The sequence below is a fragment of the Eulemur rufifrons genome, chromosome 12 (assembly GCF_041146395.1).
Source record: "Eulemur rufifrons isolate Redbay chromosome 12, OSU_ERuf_1, whole genome shotgun sequence".
NCBI lineage: Eukaryota > Metazoa > Chordata > Mammalia > Primates > Lemuridae > Eulemur > Eulemur rufifrons.
The window spans coordinates 18,867,166-18,894,320 of NC_090994.1; the positions used below are offsets into that span (position 1 = coordinate 18,867,166).

At 40.8% G+C, this 27,155-nt stretch overlaps 2 protein-coding genes and 1 non-coding gene across 6 annotated transcripts; 2 read left to right on the top strand and 1 right to left on the bottom strand.

The window, feature by feature from the left end:
* Window positions 1-3,653: 3,653 nt before the first annotated feature.
* On the top strand, window positions 3,654-12,160 carry MAK16 (MAK16 homolog). The gene is made up of 10 exons (XM_069484964.1): window positions 3,654-3,704; window positions 5,950-5,999; window positions 6,170-6,279; window positions 6,385-6,449; window positions 6,639-6,790; window positions 7,539-7,593; window positions 10,283-10,357; window positions 11,069-11,185; window positions 11,706-11,771; window positions 11,955-12,160. The coding sequence occupies exons 1-10, from the start codon at window positions 3,690-3,692 to the stop codon at window positions 12,147-12,149; spliced, it is 900 nt and encodes a 299-aa protein (XP_069341065.1). The 5' UTR covers window positions 3,654-3,689; the 3' UTR covers window positions 12,150-12,160.
* On the bottom strand, window positions 10,834-21,689 carry TTI2 (TELO2 interacting protein 2). 4 transcript variants are annotated; one of them, XM_069484961.1, is made up of 7 exons: window positions 20,624-21,689; window positions 18,815-19,001; window positions 18,129-18,221; window positions 16,632-16,819; window positions 16,412-16,555; window positions 13,888-14,050; window positions 10,834-11,113 (listed from the first exon to the last, which is right to left on the bottom strand). In XM_069484961.1, exons 1-7 carry the CDS (start codon window positions 21,268-21,270, stop codon window positions 11,039-11,041), a joined length of 1,497 nt encoding a protein of 498 aa, XP_069341062.1. In that variant the 5' UTR covers window positions 21,271-21,689; the 3' UTR covers window positions 10,834-11,038. The 4 variants fall into 4 exon arrangements, with proteins under 4 accessions (XP_069341062.1, XP_069341061.1, XP_069341063.1 ...); XM_069484960.1 differs by lacking the exon at window positions 10,834-11,113 and adding an exon at window positions 12,588-12,783; XM_069484962.1 differs by lacking the exons at window positions 10,834-11,113; window positions 18,129-18,221 and adding an exon at window positions 12,612-12,783.
* A 359-nt stretch (window positions 21,690-22,048) lies between these two features.
* LOC138393856 (small nucleolar RNA U13) lies at window positions 22,049-22,153 on the top strand. Its single transcript, XR_011235263.1, has one exon. It is a non-coding gene; the product is annotated as a small nucleolar RNA U13 (small nucleolar RNA).
* Window positions 22,154-27,155: the final 5,002 nt, after the last annotated feature.

Genomic DNA, 27,155 nt, shown 5'->3' on the forward strand with positions numbered 1-27,155 from the left:
TTCATTTATTCAAGTGCCCACCTGGCCTTTTTTTTTTTTTCTTTACAGCTGTGGAAACTGAAGCCTAAAGAGAATAAGTTAATTGTCCCAAAATACTTTAACGAAAACATTTTGAAGTGCTTAGGCAATGTGCCTGGTGTTTTGAACAGAAAATAAATGATTTAATAATCCTTGCCCATACATGTGACCAGGCCCACGATTTGGTTTTCCATCCTAGGTATTAATAATAGTAATTATTATAACAATAACAGGCACGTACTAAGTATTTACTATATCTCACATATTTTGTTAAATACTTCATGAGGATCATCTCATTTCATGCTTATCTCAACCCTATGAAAAAGTTTCTCTTACTGTGCCCATTTAGCAGGTGAGAAAATGAAGATGCTGAGAGGTTAAGAAGTTTGCCCAGGGTCACTCAATCAACAAAGTAGAGTCAAGATTTGAACATGGCTGTGTTAACAGCAGATTCTACATTCTTAACTACTGTGCTTACTCCCTCGGGTTAGAATGCTGTATCATCAGGGGACCTAGTTCTGCAACCCAGGCTTCCCTATTACAGAGTTAAATAGAAGATTTTATAATCAACCAGTTTCATTGATTGGTTTGACCTTTCTGGGCTGCTAAGGGCTGGAGAAGATGCAGATTTGTACAGCCTGAAGCTTATATAATTTGGAGACTCACTTTAAAATTTAAAAAGTAGAAAATTACAATGACAAAATTGGATATGAAATTAAATTTTTTTTTTTTTTTTTTTTTTTTTAGAATGAGAAAATAAGAGGCCCTGGATGGGCTTGTGCAAGGGGCCTGGCGGGACCCTGCAACTTAAGTTTTGCCAGCTTCATAGGAAACCTGACTCTCTTAAATGTAGTTCTAAGAAAAGTTGTTTGTGGGAGTGAATGAAGTTGGCAAAGGCAGAGAAATTATAGGAGAGAGCCTGCTGACCTTGATTAGACAACTTCAGTTTTTGCATTCTCCTATTTCTAAGAGGGAACTAACTGCTTCAGAGTGTTAGTTCTCAAATACAAGTTCATGCACTGCCTAATGTGTCTGGCACTCTCTAACGTGATTCTGGGAGCCCTACTCCTTGAGTCTCTGTTGTAGCAGTTCTGATCTTACCAAGGAAATTTGTATTTTTAATGAATTCACAAGTTGATTCTGATGTTTGAACACAGCCAAGTTTGAAACTCAATTCTGTAGATCTTTTTTTCCTTATCACCTCCTACCCCCATTCCTACATTTCCCTTCTAAATATTCCCTTTCTCACGTGGGATGAAAAGACAGGTGAGGAAGGTAAAGGTGGGAAGATGCATCCCACCTTTTCTGCATTCCCATCTATCTTCTGTCATCTGGTAAATAAAAGAATCACAAATATATTCTACCCCAGGGTCTAAGGGTTCCCATCTTTCATCTTCTGTCTCAGGATAATCATTATGTCTTCCCCTTGCACTAGATGCAAGGCAAATATAAAGCAAATAGAAGCGGATTCCCACCCACCCATGGCAACTGTGATGAGCAAAAGAAAATACTGACTTGCTCAAGGGATATCCATGGAAGAACAGCTGAAATACTCTTCAGACACTGGTGCAAAACTCTGAAAGAGTGAGCTCATTGGCAAGAGAGGCAGAAATCACCTTCCCCATAGGACTTTTGATCATTGTGCCAGACTCAAGATCATCCAACTCCAACAAATTTTTTTTTCCTTTTCTCCTTTGCAGCTCTGCCTACCTGATTATAATTTTGGCAACATAACATATCAATAAAGAGATGCTGGGCCTCTGATAATGATTCCCACTTCAGCCAGCTACTCATTACATTACAGAAAGATGTAATGTAACCCCTATCTCTTGCTCTTGGTGAGCTCTGTGGTCTGCTAGAAAGCTACCTGTTCTACCTCCACCTAAACGGTTTATTCTTCTGATTGTGTACAAACAAACTCACGTGCTTTACAGATGAATGGCCTAATCAGGTTTAATCTTCCAACAAGCTGCCTTCCACACATCAAGGTTCCTATTCTCTCTATATATTTCCTAATTTTAAAGACCTAACAACTAATTTTTTTTTTTCCAGAGAGGGTCTCACTCTGTTGGCAAGGCTGGAATGCAGTGGCATCATCACAGCTCACTTACAACCTCAAACTTCTGGCTCAAGTGATCCTCCTGCCTCAGCCTCCTCAGTAGCTGGGACTACAGGTGTGTGGCACCATGCCCAGCTAATTCTATTTTTTTGTAGAGTCAGGGTCCTGCCATGTTGCTCAGGCTGGTCTTGAACTCCTGGCCTCAAGCTATCCTCCCACCTTGGCCTCCCAAAGAGCTGGGATTGTATGCCTGAGCCACCCAGGTCAGCCTTGAAGTCCTTGTTCTTTACGGGAAAAACTTGCTAAGAGCTATTTCTAAGATGTGGTAGTAAGTCAAGATTATTCACAGGAGAGAGAGAAAGACTCCAGAGATGCTGAAGCACAGAGAAAAGGCCTCCTGCAAATCAAGGGAAGAAGCCTCCACAGAAACCAATCCTGCAGATGTGGGGTTTCCAGGCTCCGGAACTATGAGAAAATAAATTTCTGTGGTTTAAGTGACCCAATCGGTGGTATTTTGTTATGGCAGCCCAGCAGACTAATACAGTATTCTTGATATGATGTGGTGACAGTTTTTCTGTAAACCTAAAAGTATTCTAAAATTGAAAGTTTATTTTTTAAAAGAAAGATTATTCACAGGCCTCATCTCATCTGTTGGTGGTGTGAGAGCATACTAAATCAAAGTGAAAAAAATGCACCATTTTCCCTCCGTAAAGCAATTTACAAAGCGCAGTGTGTGCGGGTAGTCCAGCCTTTGATTTCTTCCACATCGTCTGAACTTGACTTTACCGGCAGGAAAGGTACGTGCGCGGCAACAGACTCCTCTCGGTCTCTAAACCAGCCTTGCATAGCGCAGTAGGGTAGTGAGAACCAACGCAGCTATTTTTCACGATGCAATTTAAACTATGCATTAAACACACCTCCACTCCTCACGCACCCCCATTTTTGAAGTGGGTTAACAGGTTGATAAAAATTGAATCACTTGCCCCAAGATACTTGGTAAAAGGCAGTTAGTTTTTATAACTCATGTTGGGCTCCGAAGCCAGTGCTAAATCAATGCTTTCCAACGCAGTGGTTCTGAATCGCGGCTTTCACCTGGAGGCAGTAAAACTACATTATTTATAATATATTGAATTATTTCACAACGTGATTTGCATTCAAATTAAGAGCTCATCCTTATTCTGCCACTGTGCTCTTCTTACGCTTGTGGTATTAGATGGACTTTCCTTTTTAAAACGGTATGAACCAGTTAAGGTCGTTTTCCCCAGGGGACATAAAAAGGGAGGAAGGCGCCTGTACTCAGGGACGGTCACGAACCGCGCGCGGAAAAGGCCGCCCGGGGACTCTGCGGCCTGCGCGGGGCCCTCACTGGGTCACAGCCCCCGGGAGCCCGCGCGCGACAAGCCCAGAGCAGCGCGAGCGCGCGCTGACGTACCCGCTCGAGGAGACGTGGAGGCACACACGTCAGCCAGGCCGCCAGGGGTCGCTGTGTACTCCCGGCAGTCTCTGCGCTTCTCGCGATAGCCGAGGCTACGCTTTCCGGAAGTGAGTTCCCGGAAGCAGCATGTCTGCTCCCGTGGTCCGACCAGGCGCCACACGCTGAACCGCCGACACCATGCAGTCAGATGATGTGAGTCTCCTCCGGTTGCTCAGACACCCCGGGGTTCGCGCAGGGAATGGTGCCCATTTTAGGACACTCAGAAAACGCGCACTCTGCTGGCCTGTTTGCCTCGTGCTGCTACAGATGTGAAGCTTCCTGAACCCCGATTTTTGAACGTGGGGTTCTCATGTGTGTCTAACCGGGATCTCCAGCCCGCTGCCCAGCCAGGTTATGGGGACAGGACGCCGCCGCCTCAACCCACAGGGTCGATGTATCCACACCCTGATGCCTACAGTGAGGGGCGTTGTGCCATGCTGTCAGCTGTCAGCTCCGGACTTGGGGGAGGGGTAGCGGCAAGGGGGTACCGCGAAGTTTAGACTTCGGACTTAAGGATCCTTCTCATCTATGTGCACCTTACTGTTCAATCTGCTTTTCCTGAGTTAGTTTTTTCCTTACATTTACTCTACTGTGTGCCCAAGTCATAGTTTCGGAAGCAGCCTAGACTCACTTATTTGGTTCTTTTGTTGGAGAAATATTTAAGTGCTTAAAATGTGCTGCATACTGTGGTAGTTACCGGAGATTTGGTGGTTAACATGCCAGACAAAAAGTCCCTGCTCTCCTGGAGCACTGGGGCGGGGTGGGGGGATACAGATAGTAAACAAGTTAACAAATAAATAAAACAATTGCACTGTGTCATAGTACTATGAAAAAGTACTATGAAGTAGAATGTAATTAGGAGAGACCAGGTCAGGGAAGGTTTCTCTGAACAGGGGACATTTCAGCTGAGATCTAAAAGATGAGAATGAACCAGCCACTGAGTGACTGAGGGAAAAGCAATCTAGGCATTGGGAACAGTAAAGTACAGACAGATCTGAGGGTATGAGAGAAGGAACATCAAGGACAACAGTGTGACTGTGTTAAGAGAGGGGTGATGAAGTTGATATGCTTGCCAGGGCAAGATCATGCAGAGTCTTGCAGGAAGTGTTTTTAGGGCTTTTAATGATGTGATAAACGTTTTTGAAAAGCTCTTCATTTGCTGTGTGAAGGACGTTTGAAGGAGAAAGGACAGTAGGGTATGATGAAAGTAGCTTCAACTAAGGTGGTAATGGTGGAGATGAAAGGAAATGGTGAATTTGAGACCTGTTAGAACAGTATAACTGACAAGACTTGGTGATGGATTCAGTGAAGAAGAAAAGGGAGAAATCAAGGGATTTTAGATTTAAACAAATAATTCAGTGGTGATTTTATTTATTGACATGGGAAGGACTAGGGAAAGAATGCCCTATTGAGAGGTATGGAATTGATTTGGATATGGTAATATGTATACCTTTTAGGTATCCATGTGGAGATGTCAGGTAGGCCTGGATGCACATACAAGTCTGGTATTCAGGAAAGAAGTTTGACCAGGAGATGATTTGAAAATCATCAATTTAGAGATTATATATAAAGCTATAAGCCTAAATGAGCTCCCTACTTTTCCAGTTTCTTTTCCTCTTACCAGTTTCTTACTATCCCCCACCAGACACACCTATAAAATTCACACGGTGTGTTCTATTCTTTCATCCTTCATGTTTTCCCTTTAATTGCTTTAAAGCTTTTTCCCAATTCCTCAAGGCACTTCACACACAGACACCCATACTCTCGTGCACTTCTATGTGGCCTTACTGTTACTTTGTGATACTTTGTTTACGTATCTTTCTGGAGTCCCTACTGTGTGTCAGGACTTGGAGATGTCACTGCTTTACATAAATCAAGTGTATAATAAATGCAGAATGAATAAAAAGCACATTAGTGGAGGATAGCAATAATTTTCTTTGCCCTCAATAAGATAAATTTACATACGTATATCCAAAAATCTAGTACTGTGCAGCCTTCAACAGTGAATAATGAACATACTAAGTAAAAAAGGAAAGTTATGAAGTATATATATATGATTTCAAGTTGCTAAAAATATACACATAGGCATACAGTTGGTGAAATATACACTTATAGAAAGAAATCTGGAAAAATACTTATAAAATAGCAATGAAACTTTCTCTCTGGGTAATGGAGTTCTGGTTATTACTGATCCATATTTCATTGTTCTACAAGACTCTGTGTAAAGAAAAGTTAAAAAGTCAGGCGATTTTACAAAGTAAAATTTACAGAGTAAATTCTCATTCCTTAAAGACTCTTCTCAGTAAAACAGGCACTGTCCTAGGACATCGTCTTCTTGAATAAATATGGCATCTCGTGGGTTAGAACATTTGAAATGGGTTTCTACTTTGTCTCGCAGGTCATCTGGGATACACTAGGAAACAAGCAATTTTGTTCCTTCAAAATAAGGTGAGTGTGGATTTACAACTTGGACTAAGATTGCTTCAGTTGCCTTCTTGATAGCCCATCTTACAATCTTTGTGTCTTTGCTCTCTTCTAAAACCAAACCTCGGGGCTTTTGCAGAAATGAATACAGCCTGACTGGACTACGTATCTTTGTTTCTTTCTGCTCATTCTAGAACCAAGACTCAGGGCTTCTGCAGAAATGAATACAACCTGACTGGACTATGTAATCGGTCATCCTGTCCCCTGGCAAATAGTCAGTATGCCACTATTAAAGAAGAGAAAGGTAACTCCCTAGTTTTAACTTCCATGAGAACTACTCAGTAGCTTTAAAAGGGATGTTCTGTAGTCTCTGTAAATAACACTAATGGTATTTTACTTTATGCTTCAGGACAGTGCTACTTGTATATGAAGGTTATAGAACGAGCAGCTTTTCCTAGGCGTCTCTGGGAACGGGTAAGACTTATGACAAAACTATGGTGACTGTTGGTCAAGAACATAAATGGCCATAATGCTCTCTTCCTTGACCATATCTAGATTAAGCTTTTAAAGCCATCCTTATTAGCCCCTGTAAGTGTTGTTGACAGTGAAGATCTAATAAATCATTCACCCTCACCCTGCAAACTTCCTTTTTCTGTTTGGTAGGTCCGGCTTAATAAAAACTATGAGAAAGCACTGGAGCAAATTGATGAAAATTTAATTTACTGGCCCCGTTTCATTCGACACAAATGTAAGCAGCGATTCACCAAGATCACCCAATACCTAATTCGAATTAGAAAACTTACACTAAAGCGACAGTAAGTATTTGGATCATTCACTTGGATCACTTAAAAGTTTAAATCTTTCCTTCCATGGAACATGTTTTGAAGCTGAGAGATTTTGAAACTTCAATGCTTTCTATTAAATTCAACTTTGTGGAATCTTTATGATATGCTAAGAAGAAGCTTTACCTCAGATTACAGGAATGCCCTTTGATAAGGCAGGACTTCTGCCACAGTTGAGAATAACTTGGTTACCCTCCCTGCCTGAAAATCTTCTTCAGAAAATTTTCCAACTCCTGAAGGAAACTTAACATTAGAGATTTGAAAGTGATGTAAAAAATGTGAACAGGAATATAAGAACTTTATTCTGGATTCATTGAAAACTAATTTTAAAGAGTAATATGAAATTCACAGAATTAATAGACTGCCATAAAGAAGTGTCGGGCCCTAATGCTGTTTCATTGTGGCCTGTAGAGAATGCTAAAGATTAGTTTTCTACAGAAGATTCCTTTTTCTTAGTTCACTGAAGCATTAATTTTAGCATAGTGAATGCCCTGAGAATCTCAGAAAGCCTAAAGAAAACAAAAAGCCATATTCAAGTATATGTAAAAATGCCTGACTTTTTATAGTATTAAATTTCTAGAAATGTTTAAATAGTGTATCTTGCTGTATTGAGCTGAGCCCTACAAAACCAATTCCAATCCTTTTTTTTTTTCTCATCTTTTAAAAGGAATACAGAGCATGTGAACTTGCATTATCTGATAATGTGTTTTATTTCCCCTAGGAGGAAACTTGTTCCTTTGAGTAAGAAGGTGGAGCGTAGGGAGAAAAGAAGAGAGGTAACTGTTCTGATATTCATACCTTCCATATTTTCACTGGGGGAGGGCTGTGTGAACAGAGCTCATGAGAAAGATTCAGTCACCATTGTATACGTAAACTGTTTATGCCCTGGATATTGGTTCACTAATGGATAACAGTTGCCTAAGACATCTGATGTTTCATATCTTAAGATCATGACTTTTAGGGCAGGTTAAAATATGGGCACTTTGGGGAGTGGTATATGTAATAGGGAACAGAATATCTTAGAGATCCACAACTCCTTTATCTGAAATTTTTGAGGTCAAATGTTTCAGAATTCAGAATTTTGATGTTGCCTATCTTACATATCACCTTCATAAGTAGCCTCATGTCCATTCTAGTCATATTTGGCTGCTAAATTGAGTTTTTGGACTTTGAAATTGCTGGTAAAGAACTGAAAACTCAGCCAGGAATGGTGGCTCACACCCTGTAATCCCAGCACTTTGGGAGGCTGAGCCAGGACAATTGCTTTAGGCCAGGAGTTCGAGGCTGCAGTGAGCTATGATTGTGCCACTGCACTCCAGCATGGGCAACAGAGCAAGACCCTATCTCTAAAAAGGACACGAAAAAAAGAAAAAACTGGAAACTTCACTTTTGATCTAGGGTTATTTGCTTCTTTGGAGTAAACTGGGCAGTTCTGTTGTGAAAGCAATGAATAGTGATGGTAATATTATCCTATCTCTTCTCTAGTCAAGAATCTAAACTGTCCCAGCGTAGTCTGCCTGTTCACACCACTGATCTCTCACTCAAGCTGAATTCTGTTCTGCTTCAAGCTCCAGGAATCAGCTTTTCCTGACAAGATCAAATTTTCAGTCATTCTTGCAATTTGCTTTGCTTACCTCTCTTTCAACAACAGACATTTGCCTGATCATTTGTCATATCCTGCTAAGAAATAGCTTTAATAATCTTTTGATGCTTTTGTTCCCATTAGTCACCAGAAGGAACAGATTAAGTATATTTGTTTTTAAAACCTCTGCTAGGTTACATACTACTGATAGCTATTTGTTATCTTAGAAAAGGTTGGTAAAAGCCGGGCATGGTGGCACATGCCTGTAGTCCCAGCTACTCGGGAGGCTGAGACAGGAGGATCCCTTGAGCTCAGGAGTTTGAGGTTGCTGTGAGCTAGGCTGATGCCACGGCACTCACTCTAGCCTGGGCAAAAGAGTGAGACTCTGTCTCAAAAAAAAAAAAAAAAAAAGACATGTGAATATCTTTGGCCGGGCGCGGTGGCTCACGCCTGTAATCCTAGCACTCTGGGAGGCCGAGGCGGGTGGATCGCTCGAGGTCAGGAGTTCAAGACCAGCCTGAGCAAGAGTGAGACCCCGTCTCTACTAAAAATAGAAAGAAATTATATGGACAACTAAAATATATATATACAAAAAAATTAGCTGGGCATGGTGGCGCATGCCTGTAGTCCCAGCTACTAGGGAGGCTGAGGCAGTAGGATCGCCTGAGCCCAGGAGTCTGAGGTTGCTGTGAGCTAGACTGATGCCACGGCACTCACTCTAGTCCGGGCAACAGAGTGAGACTCTGTCTCAAAAAAAAAAAAAAAAAAAAAGAAAAGAAAAGGTTGGTAAAGATTTTTCTTTTAGTGAAAGACACATAGCTCATCTTTAGGTTCTACAACTTTTTTAAGTACTAACCCATTAGATCACCAGCATACCTTTATAGAACTACTCCCTGTCTTTTGCAAAATATTGTCATCTGTAAATCCACTTAACCAAGCAATTACATGCTGTAATAATCTGAATAAAAGAGACCACCACTTTCACTTTCAAACTCTATATATGGGGTCATCTTCCCTCAAGCTATCCTGCTCACCATATCTGACATATACCTATTTGCTTTATGGACAGAGTGAAGGCACCGATGTCAGTATACATGAAAAATATTAGTAAAACTTAATTTTTTAAAGAAAAAAGGACACATAAGTTTTGAGTATTTTCTTCCTCTACTTTAGTGAATCACCCCTGAGGAGTAAGCAACCACTTTAGAGAATAACACAGAACATACATGTAGCCTTTTAACTGATCCACATGCCCCTCGTCTCCCAACACTGTGAATCATTGCACATGCTTTATCATTCTAACATAGCTTCTGTGTGTAACACTTTAAAACCCTCTATGACTTTCACTATCAAATTAATGCAAACTCTTAGGCTGGAAAGATAGATCATGGTTAGATTTTTATGTTTTGGGTTTTGGGTCATACAGGTTGATGTTATATGTCATCTGAGAGATTCTTGGAAAAAGATTATTTTTACCTATTTTTCTGTCACATGCAATCCAACATGGTTTTATAAAATGTAAATGGCTGAAGATCCCTGTTCCCTTTTCTCAGCTTTTACAAAGTCTGGCTTCTGGGCTGCCAATTTTCTGAGACACTTAAATATATCTAGACCTACATGTTTTATATACCTATCAAAGGCTTTTTTAGAATTTGATTAAGAATGTTGTTTATAAACCATAGGAATTTTGAAATGGAAAGGTTCCAAAGAAAGTTTGGGAGGGAAAGAAGAAGTATATCAGGTTGGAGAGACAGAAGCCAGTAATAGCAAAGGGGAAAATGATTGTATCGTCCTTATTTTAAAAAACGGTAGTTTCTTCCACTTCTGCAGGCTGAAAAATGGGTGCTAATGAATTAAATAGGTTTTCTCTTTTTCTCGTATAGGAAAAGGCATTAATAGCTGCTCAGCTAGACAATGCCATTGAGAAGGAATTACTGGAGAGACTGAAACAAGATACGGTGAGAAAGCTAGTAGTTTTCGGGTACAAAGTTTATTCTTTAGGTGGCAGTATCATGCTAGGAAATATTGGGAAATGTGTTTTATTTTTTAAGATGCTATGGAGATCCCAACTATGATTTTATCCCTGGAATAAAATAAATCCGTATAGGTCTGGTTTCCTCATTTTAGTTCACTGATACAGCACGTAAAATGCTTTGGTTCCCCTTTACTCCACTCACTATAAGAGACCTCTCCCTTTTTGCCATTTTTCCCAATTTCCATTCCCAAATGCAACAATTCCAGATCTCTGTATGAAAGCCACAGAGTTTTGCATCCCTTATGTAGTCTTTTAAGTTTAAAATGAGCTTTTATTCTTTCTTAAAATTAGTGTCATTTATACAGACATGATATCCTTTTCCTTACTATTTCCCCTTGTCAGCAAAATTACATTTGTTTCAGTGCATAGGTTTTATAGACTACTAAAGTTTAAATGATCTGGTTCTATACTCCATTGACGTTTCCTGTTTGATAGTAACCACTGATTATTTAAATGTCAATGAGTTTTTTGGATACTGCTGGCTCTAGGCTTGAAAATAGTATAGAAATATTAGCCATCACCTCAAGTATTCTCATTTAATCATTGAGGAGAAAAGAATATGCTTGCCAGACAGTGGGACTTCAAGTGTCATATCCAAATGTAGTTAAAGCCAATCTGTGTTTGTGTTCTTCAGTATGGCGACATCTACAACTTCCCCATCCATGCCTTTGACAAGGCCCTGGAACAACAGGAGACAGAAAGTGACTCTTCAGATGCTGAGGAAAAAGATGATGAAGATGATGATGAAGAAGTAAGTCTTCTTTGTTTTTTCAAACAAACCTATAGAGAACTAGATATTTTTATGTAATTTACAGAATGTCACCTTCAGTCCCCTAACCAAAAAGAATTTGTCATTTTTTTCCTATAGTGATGCTAATCTTCGTTTAGCAGTGGCTACTTTGTTCTTCCACACTTGCCTAACAAATCATGTATAAATTAACAATTTTAGTCTTATTTATTGGCATTCTAAAATTTTTTCTGCAAGGTGACAAACTGTAAAGCTTCTCTTGTTTATAGATTTTAACCAATTAAAAGGAGGATGTTTTACCACTAATGATTTAAATTACGAATAAAAATTGTCTGATAGCCCTAAAATGTTTTTAATTCAGAAATGTTCAATTTAGGAACAACTTAATTTTGGTAGCCTAGTAAGTAGACTCTGATTCTGATTATGTTATTTATGCACTTACTTATCAAAGAATAAAAGATTTCAATGTCTAAACTGAAACTTCATTATGTATTTTGAACCTAACAGGTATATTTTATTTTAGGATGTGGGAAAAAGAGAATTTGTGGAAGATGATGAGATAGAAGAGAGCGACATAAGTGATTTTGAGGTGAGCTTTATAGGTAAAAAACATAGTGCTTTGGCCTGCAGCAAAAAAAAATGGGAGAGGGGTGGTTCTGAACACACACAAGTGAATAAATTCTTGTTTGTTCTAAATAGAGGGGACAATGGAGGGAGTTTGGAGAAGTCTAGCATTTTCCCTGCTCTTTTACCTGTTCTCTCCCCATATTAGGATATGGATAAACTGGATGCCAGCAGCGATGAAGATCAGGATGATGAATCCTCCAAGGAGGAGGAAGAAAAGGCCCTTAAAGTGAGACACAAAGGCAAAACACCCTTGAAAGGACCCTTACGGAGAAAACGAGCCTATGTGGAGATAGAGTACGAGCAGGAGACAGAGCCCATGGCCAAGGCCAAGACCACGTGATTTCCCTTCAAACGTTTGTACACAGGACTGAACATTTGGAACTTCTTTTTATCTTGAACACATACACACCTCCAGTTTTTGCTCTTTTGTGTTGTATTTAACACAATATTTGTGTTTTTAATATTTATGTCATTTCAGTGGGGCAAGAAATCTGGAGTGAGTGGAAGAAAGCCTTAAGTTGTGAACAGAGTATTTTTATAGCATATGTGTTGAACTAACAGCTTGAGCCCAAGAAGCTTAACAGATGAGTTCCTGAATCTGGGATGAGACTGTGGGTGTAAATATTTCTAAATTTTAAATGTTAAATTCCTCGGTGTCCTTTTTTCTCCCAAACTTTATTTAGAAATGGTAAGACTTCAATTTTTTCTTGTTCTCCTTTCCCTACTCTTAGGGTAAAAGGAAAGAAAGAAGGAAAAAGCAGTTCTAACTTAAACAATGTTTAGTGCATAAATACCTTTTTCCATAAATAACTCCATTCATACAATCAGATAGAAGAAAAATCCCTCCTCTTGGGAAAGTCATACAAATCTTAAGTTCCATCGAAGGGAGCGCCCTCAGAAACCTGTTGCACTTTTCTGATACAGTTCACCACCTTGGTGTCGTCACAGCTTTGGGGAATGTTGGCCAGGAGACCCTGAAACATGAAACCAGACAGGCTTTTGGGGTTTTTTTGAATTATTTTTTCCCCTTTTGCCTTGATTCTTCTTTCTGAGTATGAAGAAATGGCTTAATTCCAGCCAAGACAAATTAGGTTTGATCTAGGGTTTAAAGACTAAAGAACTAAGATAACATGGTTTGAATAAAATGGTAAAACAACAAACCATACTATCTCTAAATATTTTTAGGATATGAATTTCTTTTCATGCTGCCTTCAGTCTTTCAACTGGGGATTTCTAAGTAGGGTAAAAAAATGAGGCAGTACTTTATTAAATACATATATAAATACACATACAACTATTATATGCTCTAGCTTTAAGAAGTTAACTTTTCTGGAATAAAACCAAAGGAAGAATTTCTATGTGGATAATTAAGAATATTGAAAAATATCTACCAAAGAGATGGCTGCCTGCCAAAACTGGAAAATTATGAGATCTGAATTACTGTATCTATTACTACTCCTTGGGAGCTTATAACTCATTATTTCTTCTTCTTCTTTTTTTTTTTTTAAGTTCAGAAGACTAGAACAGAACTTAAATTTTACACTTACAGAGTCTCACTCTGTCACTTGGTCTAGAGTACAGTGGCCTCACGATAGCTCACAGCAACCTCAAACTCCTGGGCTTAGGTGATCCTCCTGCCTCAGCCTCCTGAGTAGCTGGGACTACAGGTGTGTGCCACCGTGCCCCACTATTTTTTTTCTATTTTTAGTAGAGATGGGGTCTCAAACTCCTGACCTGAAGCAATCCTCCCACCTTTGCATCCCACAGTGCTAGGAATACAGGCATGAGCCACTGTGCCCTGCCCCAAACTCTTGATTCCATTCTCTCTTGCCCTTAGCCCCAGTGACATCTGCTGATCCTCATGCCTTTTGGTTTAAGTAGTTCTGAATAGCTTTAAAAGATGAATAAGGTATTGTGCAAACTCTACGGAAGGCTAGAGACCTCAGAGATAGAAACCTAAAACTCTGCATGTTCATTTCCAGACTTGGTCGGGCACATACATAGTAAATTATCATCAACCATAGGAATTACCTGAGGATAATGAGGCCCAACTGAAACAGAGATGCATACTGTGTTACCTTCACCTGTCCTTGGGTGCAGTGGTCCAGGAGAATCAGGCAGTCTGTGGCCTCCTGTAGCAAGGCACTTTTAACAGGCTCTGGTGTAAGGTTTGGATCCCTTGCTACGTCACATATCAGTTTCAAGAGAGCCTTCAGTAAGACCACAAGTCGGCAGGAAATTCTGGAATCAAGAAGAAAAACTATGTTCATACTCTAAATCAGGATATTAAAATTGGAAGAGACCGAAGGCTGTCTAGTGCAAAGCCCTCCCTCATCTCACAAATGAAGGAACTAAAGCCAAAGTTAAATGATGTAAAAAACCACAGAGCTGGAAACAGAACCAGAGACTCCACTCCAGATTTCTTAAGTCTCCTGTTGGCGTGCTCCCTGTACACGTATGTGCGCGCGTACGCACACATACTCTGGCCTAAGAACACCTTCCTTGCTTCCAGAAGTTTGGTTCTACTATAAGAAAACAGCCCCCTCGTGGGCTGAGAAGGGGGAAGCAGGATTTTCCCTTACCAAAGGCCTGTACTTTTGGCCACAGAACAGGAGAGAGCCCACAAACCTTTAACTTTTACACCATCTCAGGCCTGGAAGTTAAAAATAAAGTGAGACTTCCGGAACTTAAACATCAACTTGAAATTTCTGTCATTTAATTTCAGATCCTAGCTTACCATGAGTTAAGTCCAACTTATTTACGTCTAATTATTTACTTTTATAAAAGTTTGTATGCCTTTGGTAAAGCTCTGGAATGGATAGCGGTGATGACTGCACATTTGTGATTGTACTTAGTGCCACTAAACTGTACACTTTAAAATGGTATATTTTATGTATTTTTTACCACAATAAAAAAATAATTAATACAAGCTAGAAAATAATTTAACTTGTGATGTGAAAACATGCACAATAAATCATATTTATTAACAGAAATGTGACTGAGAGGAAAAAATTTTCCCTTAATCTAAAAAATATTCAGCCTTTCCCTGTGGTTTGTGTGCCTCTCAGCCCTCCATCTGTTACTCAATTTATAATCTCTATCCTCCATTTCCCAGCCTCTGCCCCCTCATACACAGACAACATATTTTTTTTTAACCTCCTTACATTTGTTCACTTCTCCCTTCTTAGAATATTGGTCTCTGTTCTTTGAAGTTCTGACACAGAATTAATTTGACACAATTTCTTTCTTTCATCTATTCATGGCCATTCATTCTTCAAACATTTGTGTACCTAATGCCACGTACTGAGTACACTTTGGGGGAATGTAATAGATATGGTCTTCCATTTTCCCGGAGTTTATAGTTCAGCAGTGGAGAAAGATAGTAAGTGAACAAATGCAATCTAGTTACAAATGTGACTAAGAGAAAAGCTGTCATGGGGGAAAGTTACTCTGGATTCCTTGTACATTTATAAGGAAGTGAGAGACTATGGTCCAGAACAGATGCTCTATGTTGTTGGGGCACTGGATTCTCTGGCTGAATTAAATTTTCAGTTGCGCAAGAAAGACTTTTGCTGACTCAACGGTTTGCGTTCCAATTCATTCCTGACACCTACTTCAAGCCAGAGCTGGAATGCTTTCAAAGCAAGCAAGTCCTAAATTAGCATTCTGATCACTGGAGATGTGAAATGATGTGCTGTGAAGTACTGCACTCTCAATTAGATTTAACACATTGAAAAGCCACACTAGAAAAAAACAGATTTTTCCATGAGGCCAAAATGTTTTATTATGAAAATAGAATAAAAACTTCAAAAACAAAAATGATCCTAATTTAATGAAAAATTCATTATTTTTTATTATTTTCTATGCATGAATTACATGCAACATGAAAAACAGTTCATGTGGCTCCCAAGGTAAAGAGACATGTAAGTTACATATGCTTCACAAGGCCCTGGGCTCAAAACTAGGGTGACTTTTTTGTTATTTTCTATGCATGAATTATGTGCAACTTGAAAAACAGTTCATGTGGCTCCCAGGGTAAAGAGACATGTAAGTTACATATGCTTCACAGGGCCCTGGGCTCAAAACTAGGGTGACTTAAATATAGCTCACATGGCAGTTAATGTGTTAAGGATGAACACGTTAAGCATGTCTTTACTGCAGGACTTCTAAATGGCCTTTTATACTCTAATATACATCATAAATCTAGAGAGATGTACAACCTAGGTTTCCCAACTTACTTGACCATAGAATTTTTTTTTTCCCATGGGGCATCAAAGAGCACCTGGGTGAGTATTCACCAATCTAAGCCAGTCTTAAGATATACTTGAGTTTAAAAGAGAAGTGATTTAATAGTGGCAGAATCTGGAACTGATGCCTGGTGAAAGGGTCAAATATGAGCACCTGAAGTAACGATAGGACTATTTTATCTTTCTAATGCCACCTGCTCAGTTCAAACTCCTACAGGTGTGTGAAAATGGGAGGTATTCAAGTATATGGCATGTCCTTAATACTCTGTACTGAATGTACACCTGGGCAAGTTCTGAACAGAAAATCGGCTGAGTTTTACTCCTTTTAGCACACCTGTCTGCCTGGCTGCTATACCTGGGCCAAGTATGCTGCATGAGAAGTTTTAGAGTTTCCAGTATCTTCAATCTAGCCTCCTCCTCCGGTCCATCATAAATCTCCAGATAACCAGTGATGACTCGCTCCAGCCTCTTCATGTGCCGGACGGTTAGGATCCCCAACCTAAGGACAAGAGAAAATGTGATGCCGAAGGGTTGAAGCTGGGGAACACAGCCAGACCAGCAGCCCAGGGACTCACCTCTTCACAAAAGCCGGCAGGTGTCTTGCGTAGGTCCTGCGTAAGAGAAGGCGGTGCTCTGGCTCCATGTGGGTCAGGACCAGCTGCAGCACCTCGTCACAGTGTGTGGTGGGTCGAGCTCCATCCCCCTTCCACTGCTGGGCTTTCTCCAGGACGGGGAACAAATCCAGCAGACACAGGAGCACGACCTAGGGGGAAGGAATGGAAGGAAACTATAGTTCATCTATTTTCATTCACAGTACTCACTGTTTTTTCTAGGAACTTAATTAATCCACTGTCCTTGGGGTCCATGTCATAGAATTCTAAAAGACTAGTAATAATATATTTAGTGCTTATTCCTTTACATTCTTTCTCTTGATCTGACAGTCTCAAGTTAATAGTTTCTCCTCAGGGCCAGGCACAGTGGCTCATGCCTGTGATCCTAGCACTCCGGGAGGCCGAGGCAGGGGGATCACTTGAGCTCAGGAATACGAGACCAGCCTGAGCAAGAACGAGTCCCCATCTCTACTAAAGATAGAAAAATTACCCAGGCGTCATGGTGCGCACCTGTAGTCCCAGTTACTTGGGAGGCTGAGGCAGGAGGATCGCTTGAGCCCAGAGTATGAGACGAGGCTGAGCAAAACATAGTGAAACCCCATCTCTTAAAAAAAAAGAAAAAAAAAAAAAAAGAAAGAAAAAAACGAAAAAGAAAGGCAGTGGGGGTAGGGGGCTGGGGTGGAGAGGAGGTAGGAAAGGCATAAAAAGAAAGAAAGGATACTTCTACCTCTAATTTTATATAGCCTGTTTCTTACCTCTTCAAATTTTCTTCCTTCTAAGAAACTTTTATTCATCCTTCATAAAAGCAATTATCAGCTCCTTCCCAAAGCCTCCTAAAACCACCTCTCATACCACCCCAAGCCTGGTTAGTTGCCTATTGCTGAATACCCACTGCATTTTATACAAACCTCTTCTAATATAGTTATCGCTCTGTACTGTAGATACATGTGGATATATAAACATCTGTTCATAGATTTACATAAATGTCTCTCCAAAGGATATCCTAAAGCCAGAAACTCTGTCTGATTCATTTACTCTTGGAATCTACAATGGTTACTGGTACATAATAGTTATTCAAGTAATGTCTGTTGAACAAAAGAATAAATGACATTAAAATATCTAACATACAAGGAGTTTCAAGTGTGTGTGTTGATATAAAGCAGCACAGATGGAAGAACATTTAATTAAGAACAATTAATAAAAACAGAACTTATTCAGACATAAAGCTGCCCCCGAAGTGATACACAATTGACTCAGATGAAGATAAAACACTGGCTTATCTGATTGAGGAATGTGGATACCTGCTTGGTGTTGAGATATTTTCAACTTGGCAACAGCTTTTGGTTACCATCCTTGCTTTCCAAGAGAGGAAAACGTCTCTCAACTATTCCTACTCACATAATGCCATCTTATACTGAAATTTAGAGAACTCAGACAAAGTTATGAACAAATCATAATTACCTGAATGAGGTCGTGCTCCGGTGTGTACAGGTGGTTGAAAATGGCATGGTATAGAACCTGGGCTCTGTTATACTGCAGCAAATCAGCAGCTGGCTGGAATTAGACAAATTATCCAATTAAAAGAAAAGTTTCCCAAGATTAGCAAAATGTTGATTATCTCTGACATTGCATTATGAGTACACTAAGATTCATTATACCACTCTCTCTACTTATGTGTATAATTTAAAAGCTCCATAATACAAAGTTTTTTTAAAAAGTTTGCTTGAGTAATAGCTTGCACATTTTGGTATAATCTATTTCAGGTTCTGATTTTATTTTTTTCTTCACATTTTGGAGTTGATACCTGTAGAAGTGGTGTGTGTTTTTTTTTTTTTTTTTTTTGTCCTTCTTGGAAGTTAATAACTCAAGGTCTCATTATTCAGTTTGATAATGACCCATGCCTTGCTGTTTCTTCTATAATTATCCTTTTAGTTATTACATTACCTCTGAGATCCAATACCAGGCTGGCAGAGGAAAAATACAAGGAGGAAAATTACAAATAAGTAAACTTAATAACAGCGTTGATAGAAAACCAGTTAATAAATGATAGACGCAAAAATAAAACAGTGATAGCATGAATGAGGAACAGCCATGAATGACTTGGTCCGTCCCATCAGTACAGAGCGCAGACAGCAGAGGTTGCTTACCACATTAAGCACAATGTGATGCAGGCACTGTACACCCAGGATTTTGTTCTCAGTTTGATAATCATCTGAGATAAGCAATGAAGGGGGAAGTATCCTTTCCAGATGTTGGTTCAGCCAGGGTCGAGTGACCTGTTGCAGAGTCCATGAGAAAACATGTTTGATGGCAGGGTTATTCTTCCAGGATTCCCTAAACGGACACATGAAACCAAATCAAGTAAAGTGACATGGTGGTGTTAAGTAGCAAAGAAAATTAACCAGTTCAAGCTAAACAGAGTATTTTCTTGTTCTTGAAAAAAATACATTGCACAAAAGACAACTCTTGATTCTATACTATACGTTTTAGGATTTGGATTAGAATAATTTACGTAACTTGAACTACATATATTTAATAATCACCCAGCTTCGGGTCTAAAGCCAATCCAATGAGAAGTAGCCACTTATAATCACAGCTGGTGGTTACAGGTTGTGGTTACAGTGAGGACGTATTGAGAAGGGAAAGAGGAGTAAAGGAAACATATTAGCATTATTATAGTAAGGAAACAAATCAATCAACATTTGAACACCAATTTATAGCTTACGAGTTTACACACATGACTCAACTAATCCACAAAATAGTAATAGTGCAATAGGTATATTATCTTTATATTACAAACAATGAAACTGAGATTCAGAGAGGCTGTCTAAGCTACTCAGAGCAATAAAAAGAAGCACCAGACTTAAAACCAAGCTTTTTAACTCCATGTTCCCAGTAAAATGACAGTTCATCACTCCAGTGCCAACAAAGTAGCAAGTGGAAACTCACCAGAAGTACTTTAGCTAATAGCAAGCTAAAGGGTTCTTATTTTTCCATCCCAATCATTGCTTCCTTATCTGGTAACCATCCCTATCTAGTAACTAATGGTGAGTTTCAAGATCACTAAGTCTAAATTCAAACCATGAACTTAAATCCTCTCCAAATCCCCATCCAAATTCCAACAGTTTGGAGTTATTAACTTAATTCCATATAAGTGGGACAGAATTTCAAATTTTCCAAGGCAGCTGTCATGAGGGCTGGAAAGGGTCCCTGGAAAACTGAGTCTGAAGATGTCGGTTATGATCTCAAGTTTGCTACTGTAAGGCTGGTGGCGGGCACCCCTCCCCTCCCTAATGAAAAAAGAAAAAGCCCACGAGACCTGCTGAGAACAATGCCTGCTAGGCCCAGCTGAGTTAAAAGAATAACCACACCTGGATGGTTACCCTGACAAGGGTGTCGGCTCCTGGAGTCCGTCAGGATTCCTAGAGGCCACCCATACCACCAGCCCCTCCTATTTCTCCACACCTGCCCTAAAACTGCAACAGAAAATTCCTTGCTCTCCCCGCCATAAATCTTTCCACCAAAAAAACTCCCACCCCCAACCCCCAGCTCTAAAAAACATATATAAACCCACTCAGACTTCTGGGCAGGGCGACTTCTCAGGTGTGTCTCTTTCTCTCTCTCTCTCTCTCTCCCAGGACCTGGGAACCTCGCCCAGGCCCCTCTCTCTTGGGATCGGTTACCCTCACTCAGGAACGCTCCAGTAAAGCCTCTTTATTTATCCCTTTCAACTCTGCTTGTCTTTCTTTCTCTGGCACCGGCCAATCCAAAAAAACTTTACAGCTACTACCCAGTTATGCCATTTATAGCAAATCACAACCTTTCTGGACCTTAAGAGATGTGCTAATTACAACACCCCTATTTTACTGACGAAGACACTCGGTTCCTTTGAGCTCTAACGTTCTAAAACATGAGGTTGAGGCTCAAGTCGGTGGCAAAGCATACAGAGTACTTACTTATTCAAATCGGGTTTGAGAAGTCCCATTATCGTAGTAAATCTCCCTTTCTCATCTTCATTTTCTCCGCGTAGGAATCCTGCCACGGAACCGCATTCAGTAACTTGAAGCAGTAACGTGAGAACCTCTCTGGCAACTTCCCGCGATCTTGGGCTGGTCCATGGTTGCTCCAAGCTGTGTGTGATGGCAAAAATGTAGATGGGTCCTGCCAAGTGACGGAGACTCGTCTTCCATTCAGGGCAGACCAGAGAATTCTTGGAAGCCTCAACTTTCCCCAACAGCTTATGAAACAGTAACCCAACTTCTGTTGCTTTCGCGGCCACTTGATTGTGACCCTCACCTCTACTGTCCTCCTCCTTAAGTGGGGCTGCATACTTCTCCAGAGCTTTTGCCACCTGCCCTAGTATCTCCGGCATTCCGCGGAGCGGTGCGCCACTCCCCTCAAATAATTTATCACACTCTGTGTCTTCTATTAGAGCACCGAGGTCTTTAAGAGCTGCATCTCTTGCTTTGCCCAGTCGTGCCTCTTGGCCGGTAAGACAGTGCAAAATCTTCGAGAAGGCCTGTCCAAGGGCGGAGCGAGACCACTCTCCAGACAAGGAAGAGCCTTCCTGCGGTCGGGCTTCCCGAGCGCTGTCAAGCTCCATTCCTCAGGCTGCAGCACCGAAGGGCCGGTCTCCCCCAGAGGACGAGGAAGGAGGAGGGGAAAGAGGGAAAGGTGATCCCGCTAAAGAAGGAAGGAGAGATCACCGGAGGCTGGACTTCTCCCAGAGAACATAAACAACTAAAATCAAATTAAATAAAACGGCAAGACGTCTTGGAGAAGGGGGGGAGTCTCACCGGTATAACAATAAAGTGTGTGTAACGGAAGGGACCCCCGAAAAGGGAAAGGGGCCTCTCTGGTAACAGTCTTAGGCTTGTAACAATGGAGAAATTATTACAGCCTTTCTTAAGACTCAACAGAAAAAAAAAAATAAAAGTTTAAGAAATAAACCCCTGAACCATGACACGAGCACAACCGACAGGTACCTGCAGACTTTCCCATAGAAAGCCCGTGACTAGCAGGATCCGGACCCCGCTAACATTGCTGCCGTAAAGCACAAGGCCAGCTTCCGCCAATACTGCCGCAACGCTTCATTTCACGACCTACGGTCGTAAAGCTAATAAACATCCAGGTTCAGAAAAAAGGTGGAAGGGTGGAGCCATGGAGAATATATTTGCATATATTACGATCTGCTTTCTAATTTTATTTCCCTTTTCATCGGTTAAGACACAAACAAAACGAATAATCACGAACAATAGTGTGACTTTTTTTAAATGTAGAGGATTTTATATGTCAAGACTGACTATATGGCCCATATTGGTCACCCTTTCTGTAAAATTAGTGGCACATACCCGGGGCTCCTGAACAGGGTATCTGTGCTGATCCTTTTGTAGTTCATAAGCATGATGATTGGGTTTTCACGCGCATGCGTGAGATGTGCCTCCCTTTAAACCTTGTTACGACATCGGCACATTACCCGTCTGACATGAACTTCAGGGGATCTTTTAATTAGTGGGTAGATGGCAGAGTGTGATGCCCGGTGACAAACTTAACGCGCAGTAATGTCCTACTTTGAGTTTACTTGATTTTCTGAAACTGGTTATTTCGTTTATGTTCATAAGCGTTGTGGAATTAAAAGGCTGGTGTCTGGGCGGTGCCTGGGACAATCCCCGGAGCCAGCCTAGAGAGCCGCCCGCGCCTGCGGGCTCCGGCCCCGGGGTTGAGGGAACCGGCCGTCCTGGGCTCGGTTTGACCACGCGCTGTGCGGTTGCTCTGTGTTAGCCGTCCTCACGCCGCGTCGGCATCATTGTCACCCCTGAGGGTAGCCTTGCGTCCGCTGGACCCTCGGTTCCCCAGGGCTGGTGACGTCACAGTGCGAGGCCGTCCTTGGGAACTTGGGACTCTCTCATAGCTTCCACCGTCTGGTGGGAGGCCGAGGAGGCAAACTTCATTTGTGCCACCGCACGCGCGGGAGCGCAGAGAGATGGGCCTCGGACACCGGGAGGGGTCGCGCGAGAGACCGCTCGGCCACTGCCCGGAGAGGGATCCTCGGGGGAAGTCGCTGTTCCCGGCGCTGAATCTTTGCAGCGAATCCAGCAGGTCGCCTGTAGGCTTCGGCATTCGTCCCGCATCCGGGCCCCCGAGAGTCCAGAGAAAGCCCCGCAGGGTCTTCCGATCTAATGGGAGGTGTGGTCTGTGCGCGGGTAGGGGGCGGTTAGGGAGGGGTGAGACATGCCAAGAATCCGATGTCCTCCCAAGGAGGTGGTTATGGTGCAGGGACACATACAATACTTCTGTCCCACCTTGGAGAGGGCACGCCCTTTTTGGTACACTACTTGCAACTCTCCCATCTACGATGTCCTCGTGCCTGCCCTTTTTCTTTCTTGCTGTGTGACCTTGGGGAAAGTTCAGTAACCTCTGGGTCCCTTAATTTCTTCTTTCTTTCTCTCTCTCTCTTTCTTTTCTCTCTCTCTTTTTCTTTTCTTTCTTTTTTTTCCCCTTCCTCCCTTCTTTCCTTTCTTGTCTTTCTTTCTGTTTTAGAGACAGGGTCTCACTCTGTCACCCAGACAGCTCATTGCAGCCTCCACCTCCTGGGTTCAAGTGATCCTCCCATCTAGCCTCCCAAGTAGCTGGGACTAGAGGGCTGTGCCACCACGCCCAGCTTTTATTTGTTTGTTTTGGTTTGGTTTTTGTTGGGACACAGTCTCTCTGTGTTGCCCAAGCTGTTCCTGAACTCCTGGCCTAAAGCGATCCTCTGGCCTTGGCCTCCCAAAATGCTGGGATTACAGGCGTGAACCACTGAGCCCAGCCTGTGCCTTAATTACTTTATTGGAAAAAATGTGGGTGGTAATATTCCCTACCTCTTAGGGTTGTTATGAGAAATAAAGGAGTTAAATATATGTAAACTGCTTAGAACAATGTCTGTTCAGCGGAAAATTCTATTAATATATAGCTGTTGGCTCTTATTGTTAAACCACAGCTGCTGGGTTAACTTACATTTCCTCTTTCCGGGGGAATTTTGCCATTAGGACCTCTTTCACTACCTTCGCTGACCGATTGGTGGCACTCATGATTTTCTAAGCAATTTCAATCACTGATAGGCATTTGCTCCTAAGGGGACTCTCCTGTATAAAGGCCCTCGTGGAAGCAAGATGCCAATCAATAGACAGTTATTGTGTCCCTCCTGTACGTTAGGTTTCTTCCCTGTTCCTTGTGCCCCTTGTGCTAAGTGGATCCAAGCACGAACTTGGTTATGAGGAAAGTGCTTGTATTGTAGAGATCTCCCCCGCTACCCTCAGTTTCCTGAAGCCAGAAGCCATGTCTTTATGCCCAGTGCCTGGCACAATTTGTTCATGCAATAAATGTTTGTTGAACCCACATGTCCATCCACAGAGCTGGCTGAATAACCCACGTACATCTACACAATGCAGTTCTGTGCAGCTGTACAGAAGAAAGAGGACCATCTTTGTGGACTGTCATGGAACTCAGGATGTATTGTTAAGTGAAAAAAAAAAAAACAAACAGGGCAGAGGCCATGTATATGTTGCCTTTCTTGCAAGAAAGATGGGAAAATAGAAACAATCATGTGTGCATTTGCTTATATGTTAAAGAAGAAGCAATAGAGTATAAATGACAAGCTGATAAAATTGGTTACATATAAGAAAAGAACAGGGTGAAGGGAATAGAAGCCAGACTTCTATGTATATACTGCGTTTTATAGTTGTGACTTTGGAATCATGTAAATGTTTTACATAATTATTTTTGAAAAGAAAATAACAAAGTATTTCCTAAAAGAATAGAAATAAAATGTGTATTAGTCACTAGCATAACCACATAGAAAAATAAGAAACTGACTTTAAAACTCATTAATTTGACTACATATCCTTAGTGTAACACTGTCTAAGGACAGACAAGAATGGCAAAGAAATAAACTGCATTTAGTAATAATATTGTTAGTAATAATACTCATTATTTGGCTGCTATTACATATATTGTATATAATTTACATATATGTAAAAATAGCAAATAAGCAATTATCTTAAGATTGTTAGAAACCAAGGCTTTCAGTTAAAAGAGAAACAAGTGTCAAATCAATGAAGTTCGGTATAAATTCTATAATCTGAAATTTGAATTGGCATTGTCAGTGTGATTTCATAATTGAGTTTTCTCATTCTACAAAATAGACATATCTTGATTGTGTCCACTGAACTGACCAAGAAGCAATGACAGTCCAATAGCTGTGAGCATCCCTAGTCCAAATTCTTAGTCTAAATGCCATTTCCCAATAACAGGAACCATCGAACTTTTAGGAAATGATTGATTTCAGAATTGGGGCAGGAAGTGCACAGCTTGTAGTGTTTTATTATGCTGGAAAGCAAGGTAGCTATCAAATGCCTCTGAGGTTACGTAAAAATAACACAAGATCCCAGATGAGGGGCACCCTTTAGCCAAAGATGGAACAATCTGAGCATGAAAAAGAATAATGACAGCAATTAATTGAAACATATCAAATATGTACAAATCCATGAATTCTTGGTGATACTAAAAAAATCCCTCATCATCCACCTTTGGCTCACCTATGGAACCAACTCTTTATTTTGAACACTGGTATATAAAAGAGAAAAAAAAATCAAGCATTTATTCTGCTGTATGTTTTGTGAGGGTAAAAAGTGCCACAGAACTGATGGAATTAGCAAGTCACTATTCACACCTTCTAATGAAGTATGGGGACAAGGACAGTCACCGATGGTCATTACCATTACGAGATGAAGGATTGATGTGAAAATTAATCACTGAACTACTGATTTATCTAACATGATTACTTACAATTCAGACAACCAGACACCATGTGCCTCTTGAGGCAATGGGGTAGGAAGTATGCACCACCTGTGAAAAATCCTTTCACAAAAATTGACCCTAAACCTACTCAAACTTCTAGATCTACTACCAAATGATAAGAAATATGGAGGACAATGAAACAAAAGGCGCCAAGATAGTATAATCAGTCAAGCTAAGGATGTGGGAAATACTACAAATTACTCAGTTTCTTAAATAAATATTATAACCAGCATGAAAGCAATGGCACGGAGGGAGAACTGATATAGGTTAGAAGTTTTAAGGTATCTCAACCAGCAATGTAGGATCTTATTTTCAGTAAACAAATTATTAAAAAAAGACATATTTAAGACAATTGGGAAAATGTGAACTTAGATCAGCTATTAGGGTGTTTATATCATTTGTCATCGAAGCGGAATACGTTGAGTGTTCAAGAAGGCAGTTTTAATAATTATGCTGGTACAGAGGTGTAACCTGGATCTGTCCCAGGCAAACTTGACTATCCTGGTGTTGCTCAGTTTTGTGGAATTATTGTTAATTTTTTTAGATTGATAATGTTGGTATGGTTATGTAGTCTTTAAAGCTACTTGTTAGAAAAGCAATTCTCAAAGTGTTTAGTCTCAGGACCCTTTACACTCTAAAAAGTTATTGAGTCATACTCACTAGGATGACTAGAATCAAAAACACTGGAAATAAATTTTGGCAAGGATGTTAAGAAATGGGAAGAGAAATCGGAGTGCTCATACATTGCTGATTAAAATGGAAAATGGTGCAGCTGCTGTAGAAAATAGTTTGACAGTTTCTCAGAAAGTTAAACAGAGAGTGAACCATATAACCCAAGAATTCTAGTCCTAGATACGTAGCCAAGAGAACTAGAACATGTATTCATACAAAAACCTGGCCATGAATGCTCATTGTAGCATTATGCACAATAGCCAGTGGAAACAATCCCCAAGTCCATCAACCGATGAATGAATAAACACAATGTGCTATCTACGTACAATGGAATATCACTGGGCCATGAGAAGGAACGAGGCTCTGATAGATACTACAACTTGGGTGACCCTTAAAGACATTATGCTAAGTGAAATAAGCCAGAGACAAAAGGCCACATATCATAGGATTCCATTTATATGAAATGTCCAGAAGGGGCAAATCAGTATAGTCAGAAAGTAGATTAGTGGTTGAAGGAGAAGGAGGGGGCAGGAGAAATTAGAGAATGACGGCTAACAGGTATGGGGTTTTCTTTTTGGATGATAAGAATGCTCTGGAATTAGGCAGGGTGCGGTGGCTCATGCCTGTAATCCTAGCACTTTGGGAGGCTGAGATGCGAGGATGGCTTAAGACCAGGAGTTTGAGACCAGCCTGAGCAGCATAACGAGACTCCATCTCCACAAAAGAGAAAAATTAGCCTGGCATGGTGGCATGTGCCTGTAGTCCCAGGATCACTTGAACCCAGGAGTTTGAAGTTGCAGCGAGCTATGATGATGCCACTGCACTCCAGCCTGGGCAACAGAGTGATGAGAGTGGCGTTGTTTTACATTTCTGTAAACAAATTTGTTAAAATTTGCAACTCTCTTTCATATCTGGTTTCATAGGAGTCAGCTGGATGCTCAGGTCTGCTGCTGCATTCAGTCTGTGTTGGAAAATTCT

Coding starts and splice junctions, on each gene's coding strand:
- TTI2 (XM_069484960.1), bottom strand. CDS start 21,270: ATGGAGCTTGACAGCGCTCGGGAAGCCCGACCGCAGGAAGGCTCTTCC. Junction 18,222..18,814: donor ATCACATTGTGCTTAATGTG/GTAAGCAACCTC, acceptor GTCTAATTCCAG/CCAGCTGCTGATTTGCTGCA. Junction 16,556..16,631: donor CTGCCGGCTTTTGTGAAGAG/GTGAGTCCCTGG, acceptor TCTTGTCCTTAG/GTTGGGGATCCTAACCGTCC.
- MAK16 (XM_069484964.1), top strand. Junction 6,791..7,538: donor AAACTTACACTAAAGCGACA/GTAAGTATTTGG, acceptor TATTTCCCCTAG/GAGGAAACTTGTTCCTTTGA. Junction 11,186..11,705: donor ATGAAGATGATGATGAAGAA/GTAAGTCTTCTT, acceptor ATTTTATTTTAG/GATGTGGGAAAAAGAGAATT.